This window comes from Camelina sativa, chromosome 12, assembly GCF_000633955.1.
Source record: "Camelina sativa cultivar DH55 chromosome 12, Cs, whole genome shotgun sequence".
Lineage (NCBI taxonomy): Eukaryota > Viridiplantae > Streptophyta > Magnoliopsida > Brassicales > Brassicaceae > Camelina > Camelina sativa.
The window spans coordinates 6,358,159-6,364,158 of record NC_025696.1 but is presented as its reverse complement, the minus strand read 5'-3'; the positions used below and the strand labels follow the sequence as shown (position 1 = coordinate 6,364,158).

Below are 6,000 nucleotides of genomic sequence, written 5' to 3'. Positions count from 1 at the left end.
CAGAGGCTAAAGAAAGCAACAATTACAACACAAAGTGCATGGAGAGCAAGGTTAGCCCGTCAAGAACTGCGTAAGCTTAAGACGGTGAGCTTTCTATTGTGTATCCTCTCTTTTTTTTTGTATCAGCTCATTATGTATAGGCTATAGCAATTGCAGCACTTCAGATATTGTTTGTTTTAAGTTGAGCTTATATAATGGATATATGCATGAGCTTACATAATGGATTAGGTGAGGTTTTATAATTGAGCTAGCTCTTTTGACGCAACTGCTGGAAGTTATCTTTTTCGTTTGAGGGTCTGCGAATTTTAGGCAGAAGATGTTAGCTTTTCCCAAAATATGAAAAATTGCAATAACGATGCCTTCATTTTTCTTGCAGGCTGCAAAGGAAACGGGAGCCCTTCAAGCGGCCAAGAATAAGCTTGAGAAGCAAGTAGAAGAACTCACATGGAGATTGCAGCTAGAGAAACGCATGAGGGTAAATAATAAAGCACTCTTCATATCTTTTGGCGTACCTTTTATCATCGTAGTATTTTCATTCCAAAAGCCCTTCTCTCGAATAACTGGATTCAGATACTTAACAATAACATATCCGTCATCTATTTTGTGGCTTTAACGATTCAGACGGACATGGAAGAAAGTAAAACACAAGAAAACGCAAAACTACGATCAGCTTTTGATGATTTGCAACTTCAATTCCAGGAAACCAAAGTCAAGCTCTTACAGGAACTGGAAGCTGCTAAAAATACGGCAGAAATTGTTCCTGTGTTGCAGGAGGTTCCTGTAGTTGACACAGAGCTAGTGGAGAAGCTAACTAGTGAAAATGAGAAGCTCAAGGTAGGAATTTAGCTTTGTTTTAGTTCTTTGCGTCTATTAAGGATGTCAAAGCTGTGAAATATCTCAAGGAAGGCTTCACATTTCCTTTATTTCTCATTTTGTTTCAGTCCCTGGTAAGTTCACTAGACCTGAAGATTGATGAAACAGAGAAAAAATTCGAGGAGACAAGCAAACTAAGCGAGGAGAGGCTAAAGCAGGCTTTAGAGGCTGAAACTATTATTGTTAATTTGAAAACTACTGTGCACGAGTACTCACTCTACATCTTTTGGTATCTTATTGAATTCACCAAGATCCCTTTGGCACTCAATCAACATTAAGCATATTTTACACATGTTCATTTGCAGACTTCAAGAAAAAATATTGGATGTGGAATCTGAGAACAAAATATTGAGGCAGAAATCCCTCATCCAGACATCGGCACATCTCCCTCCGACTCCGGTTAAGGTATATCTGAGCAGATACATACTTGGGTGGCTTCACAATCATTAATAATTAAAAGTATAACTCTCCTCTTTGCAGGCCTCACAAAATGGTCATTTTAGTAGCAAAGAAAGTTTGCTCAATGTAAGTCGTGTCTTGCCTTTTATCTCGTTTGCCCTAAATTATGTTCAATCTGTTTGTATGTCCTTAAAAAAGACATCTCTGCAGGGATCTGAGATTGAAACACTGGCAAGAACCCAAGAATCTGATGCAAGAAGTCGGAAGTATCATTTGGATCGTCAACGTGTATGTTTTAGTTGAATTACTCCATTCTGTCTTTAATTCTGATCTATCAGATGTGCCTTTTTTTACTGAAGAGCGAGATTTTTCGTGCTATAGGAGAATGTTGATGCTCTTATCAACTGCGTAGTAAATAATATTGGATTCAACCAGGGGAAGCCTGTAGCGGCATTTACGATATACAAATGTCTTCTTCATTGGAAATCCTTTGAAGCTGAAAGGACTAGTGTGTTTGATCGTCTTGTTCAAATGATTGGTTCTGCTATTGAGGTACTAAATTACATGTCAAGTCTTTCTTATTAAGACATTATTACACAAGGATGGGGTATTTTGCTCTTCTTTTATCATCAATTTATTTGAAACAGGGTACTCTGGTGTTTCTTAACTTTGAAACGTAGATTACATATAATAATTACATTGAGATTTTACGATCATTACTTTTAGGATGAAGATGACAACGATCATTTGGCTTATTGGTTGTCCAATACTTCAACCTTGTTGTTCATGATCCAACAAAGTCTCAAACCGGGTGCGACTGGCGCCACTCCACAGCAAAAACCACCTGTTTCAACCTCCTTGTTTGGAAGAATGGCCATGGTATATATGCCTTTGTTTTTCTATGTTAATGAAGTTTTGTTCCAAAATTAATACTTTTCTGAAACATTATCTTCTAAAATACCAGGGTTTCCGTTCAGCGCCTTCCTCTGCCGAGACTTCTGCAGCAGCAGCAGCTGCAGCGGCTGCAGTGATTCGTCCTGTTGTGGCCAAGGATCCAGCTTTGCTTTTCAAACAGCAGCTTACAGCTTACGTTGAAAAGATATTTGGAATGATTCGGGATAACCTGAAAAATGAGTTGCAAAGTTTGCTTTCCCTTTGCATCCAGGTTGGCTAAATCATTGTTCTCTATACCATTATTACTATTAGTCTTCTTTTCCTGAAATATACATATGTGGTTGTCTGATATGAATGGACCTCTTTAGGCGCCGCGGACATCAACAGGACGTTCGTTACGATCTGCAAAGTCAATGGGCAAGGATTCTCCTTTAGACCACTGGAAGGGGATTAATGAAGGCTTGAACGCAATTCTAAGCACATTGAAGGAGAATTTTGTATGGAAATTAATAAAACTCGTCTTCTCCAGTTACGTTTTCTTTCTCTTTAATGTCTGGAAATTCTTGATAGTTTTTTCCACTTTCAGGTTCCTCCTGTTCTTATCCAAAATATATTTACTCAGACATTCTCGTTCATCAATGTCCAATTATTTAACAGGTAATAGATTGGTTTATTGTCTATCAATAACTAGGCATGTCTATATAAGGCATTATTATAACAGGGTTCATTCTTCTCTGTAGCCTTCTTTTGCGACGAGAATGTTGTACATTTAGCAACGGAGAATTTGTAAAATCTGGTCTAGCATTGCTAGAGGAGTGGTGCGCCGAAACAAAAGAAGAAGTATTTCCTAGTGAATCTCCTTTCTAGTTTTGTGAATTTATTGATTGATTTATGTGTAGCACAATTTGGCTCATTATACCTGTCCTCATTAATTGCAGTATGCTGGCTCATCTTGGGATGAACTTAAACATATCAGGCAAGCTGTTGGATTCTTGGTATGTTCTTTTACACTTGTCTGATTATAAGAAAAATCATCTATTCTATTTTCCACGTTTCCAACATTTTGGTGGTAATAGGTTTGTGCACCTCTCATGATTGTCCTTTGAATTGGCATTTACCAACAGGTCATCCATCAGAAGTATAGAATCTCATACGATGACATTGCACATGATTTATGCCCTGTGAGTCCTTCCATCGGCTTGACCCTTACTCGATAATAGATGGATACTGTGCACGTGCATAGAAGATAATTCTAAATTTGAACGTTGTGTTCAATTTTGCAGATCCTTAGTGTCCAGCAACTTTACAGAATATGTACACTGTACTGGGATGACAGCTACAACACAAGAAGTGTATCCCAAGATGTAAGTTTTTCTGCAGAAATAGCTCTCTCTCTCTCTCTCTCTCTCTCTCTCTCTCTCTCTCTCTCTCTCTCTCTCTCTCTCTCTCTCTCTCTCTCTCTCTCTCTCTCTCTCTCTCTCTCTCTCTCTCTCTCTCTCTCTCTCTCTCTCTCTCTCTCTCTCTCTCTCTCTCTCTCTCTCTCTCTCTCTCTCTCTCTCTCTCTCTCTCTCTCTCTCTCTCTCTCTCTCTCTCTCTCTCTCTCTCTCTCTCTCTCTCTCTCTCTCTCTCTCTCTCTCTCTCTCTCTCTCTCTCTCTCTCTCTCTCTCTCTCTCTCTCTCTCTCTCTCTCTCTCTCTCTCTCTCTCTCTCTCTCTCTCTCTCTCTCTCTCTCTCTCTCTCTCTCTCTCTCTCTCTCTCTCTCTCTCTCTCTCTCTCTCTCTCTCTCTCTCTCTCTCTCTCTCTCTCTCTCTCTCTCTCTCTCTCTCTTTCTCCTGCTCAATCTGTTCTTCTTATGCTTTTGCTCTGGTCAGCTCTGCTAAATTCATGTTCATGAACAGGTGATATCAAGCATGAAAGTGCTTATGACAGAAGAATCAAACAACGCTGACAGTAATGCCTTCTTGTTAGACGAAGATTCTAGGTACGTGACAAAATAACCCTAAATCCAAACTCTATTTAGACGTTTTGTTAAACTTCTTAGGATCAAGACCAATTTTCCTTCTTTTTTTTTTGGCCTGCTCAGCATTCCTTTCTCGGCTGATGATCTATCGAGTTCAATGCAAGAGAAGGATTTTGCGGAAATGAAACCAGCTGAAGAACTTGGAGAAAACCCAGCTTTCAGTTTCTTACTATAACGGTGAAATACCAAAAGAAGCTGCAGGTGTACTTCTCCCTTCAAGATCACACCAATGGAAGCATGATGAAGAAGAAAAACAACATGTGCCGGAGATTCCCATATTCTTTTTTTCATTCATCACCGTCATGGCGAGACATAGATTGATTGATTCTCCATATCGTTTTTTTTTTTTACTCATCGTCTCTGATCATCCCAGAAGTTCCTTAAGGTCTGTTATATTATTTTGTCTGGGAGGAAGAGAGAAGAGACATGGAACTCTATGTTTTGTTCTTGTGCAGTTTCTCTTCTTTCTTCGTTTTGGTTCAACTTTAGTTTTAATTTTTGGTGAATTTTATAGATCTGGTGAAGTGCACCAGTTGTTATAGCAAAGATATAATAACTCATATTTTGGTTTGTACAAAAGGAAACAACTTAGGTGTGGGTATAAGGATGACTGGCTTTGGTACATTCTAATGGCTAAAAAAATGTTATAGGAAAATCAATCAAGAAAATGTTAGCAAAAAACATTAAAAACCATCGAAGTGGAGGTTGTTAAAAAAAACAACTCTAGAAGTGGTTTGTATAGTGAATATATATCAAAGATCATCGCTCATATAAAACGTCAAGAAATATCATATTAGTGTAGATTAAATAAAAACTATAAAAGACATTGTTCTAAATATAAAGTCAGGAATAAATAAAAAAACACTAAAAACTAACTCTGTCACCAAATCAAATCGCTAATAACTTTAGTGCGATCGAAACCTTTAATTAAGTTACATAAAAGCTTTAGTGCCCGTCTCGCCTTGAATGTCTGCAATTTGGACGTAGTTGCTGCAGACGACGTTGGCACACGAACTCGTGAAATTCATCCTGAGATTTAAAATTTTAATGGAAAAAAAAGAAGAGAAAAATGTTTTAGATATATAAGATTTAAGAAAAGTGATTTGATTATATGTGAAGTGGTTAATTTGTAGTAAAAAAAAAAAGATATGATGGTTGTAAATAGATTACTTGTTTTTTTATATAAAAATTGTATATCATGTGAGCATTAAGTAGAAGTATATCAAAGAAAAAGGCATTATTGAGGAGGTAATCTCATAAACAAGAATCACGTACTTGGTATTCTCTTATTATCGTTATCATTCTACTGACCATCGCTTTTTGTCTCCTGACCTGCAAGATTTAAACTTATAAAACAGTTGACGAGGTAATCTCATAAACAAGAATCACGTACGGTTAACTTTAAGATAATTGTTCGTGTAATCAGAACTACTATACAACTATAACTAGTACACGAACCCATAGAAGAAAATTTGAGCTAGCTAAATCCAAATAGAAATAAGTCGTAACAAACCCCCAATCTACTTACTACATGTGAATAAACAGATCGGGACTAATTAAATTGTTATATACTCCCTACTAAAACTTACTTCTAGTCGTATTAATGTAGTTTCGTTTTCCAACATCCGTTCATTGGAAGCGACCTTCTCTTCCAACGTCCGAGCGAAAGGAGCTATCTCGTTTGCAAATGTTCTTCCGTAGCTTCCCGGAACTACGGTATTGTATTTCTTAATTATATCATCGAACATCTTCCTTATATCATGGACTGAGATCAATTTACGTTCTGACCACAATTTAAGTTTCTCATCCATGGAA

The 6,000-nt window shown here is 37.5% G+C and overlaps 1 protein-coding gene across 2 annotated transcripts in view; it reads left to right on the top strand.

The window, feature by feature from the left end:
* Positions 1–4,807, top strand: part of LOC104730459 (myosin-14) — a 16,235-nt gene extending 11,428 nt beyond the window's left edge. The window contains exons 23-40 of one of the 2 annotated variants that reach the window (XM_010449625.2): positions 6–84; positions 377–475; positions 700–834; positions 942–1,081; positions 1,179–1,278; positions 1,354–1,398; positions 1,483–1,560; positions 1,654–1,824; positions 1,999–2,151; positions 2,237–2,437; positions 2,535–2,663; positions 2,753–2,823; positions 2,907–3,006; positions 3,105–3,161; positions 3,291–3,347; positions 3,450–3,530; positions 4,064–4,146; positions 4,249–4,807. In XM_010449625.2, coding sequence (XP_010447927.1) covers positions 6–84; positions 377–475; positions 700–834; positions 942–1,081; positions 1,179–1,278; positions 1,354–1,398; positions 1,483–1,560; positions 1,654–1,824; positions 1,999–2,151; positions 2,237–2,437; positions 2,535–2,663; positions 2,753–2,823; positions 2,907–3,006; positions 3,105–3,161; positions 3,291–3,347; positions 3,450–3,530; positions 4,064–4,146; positions 4,249–4,360 — 1,891 coding nt within the window. In that variant the 3' untranslated portion in view covers positions 4,361–4,807. Of the gene's footprint in view, positions 1–5; positions 85–376; positions 476–621; positions 835–941; positions 1,082–1,178; positions 1,279–1,353; positions 1,399–1,482; positions 1,561–1,653; positions 1,825–1,998; positions 2,152–2,236; positions 2,438–2,534; positions 2,664–2,752; positions 2,824–2,906; positions 3,007–3,104; positions 3,162–3,290; positions 3,348–3,449; positions 3,531–4,063; positions 4,147–4,248 lie in introns of both variants that reach the window. The other variant, XM_010449624.2, reaches the window with a different exon arrangement.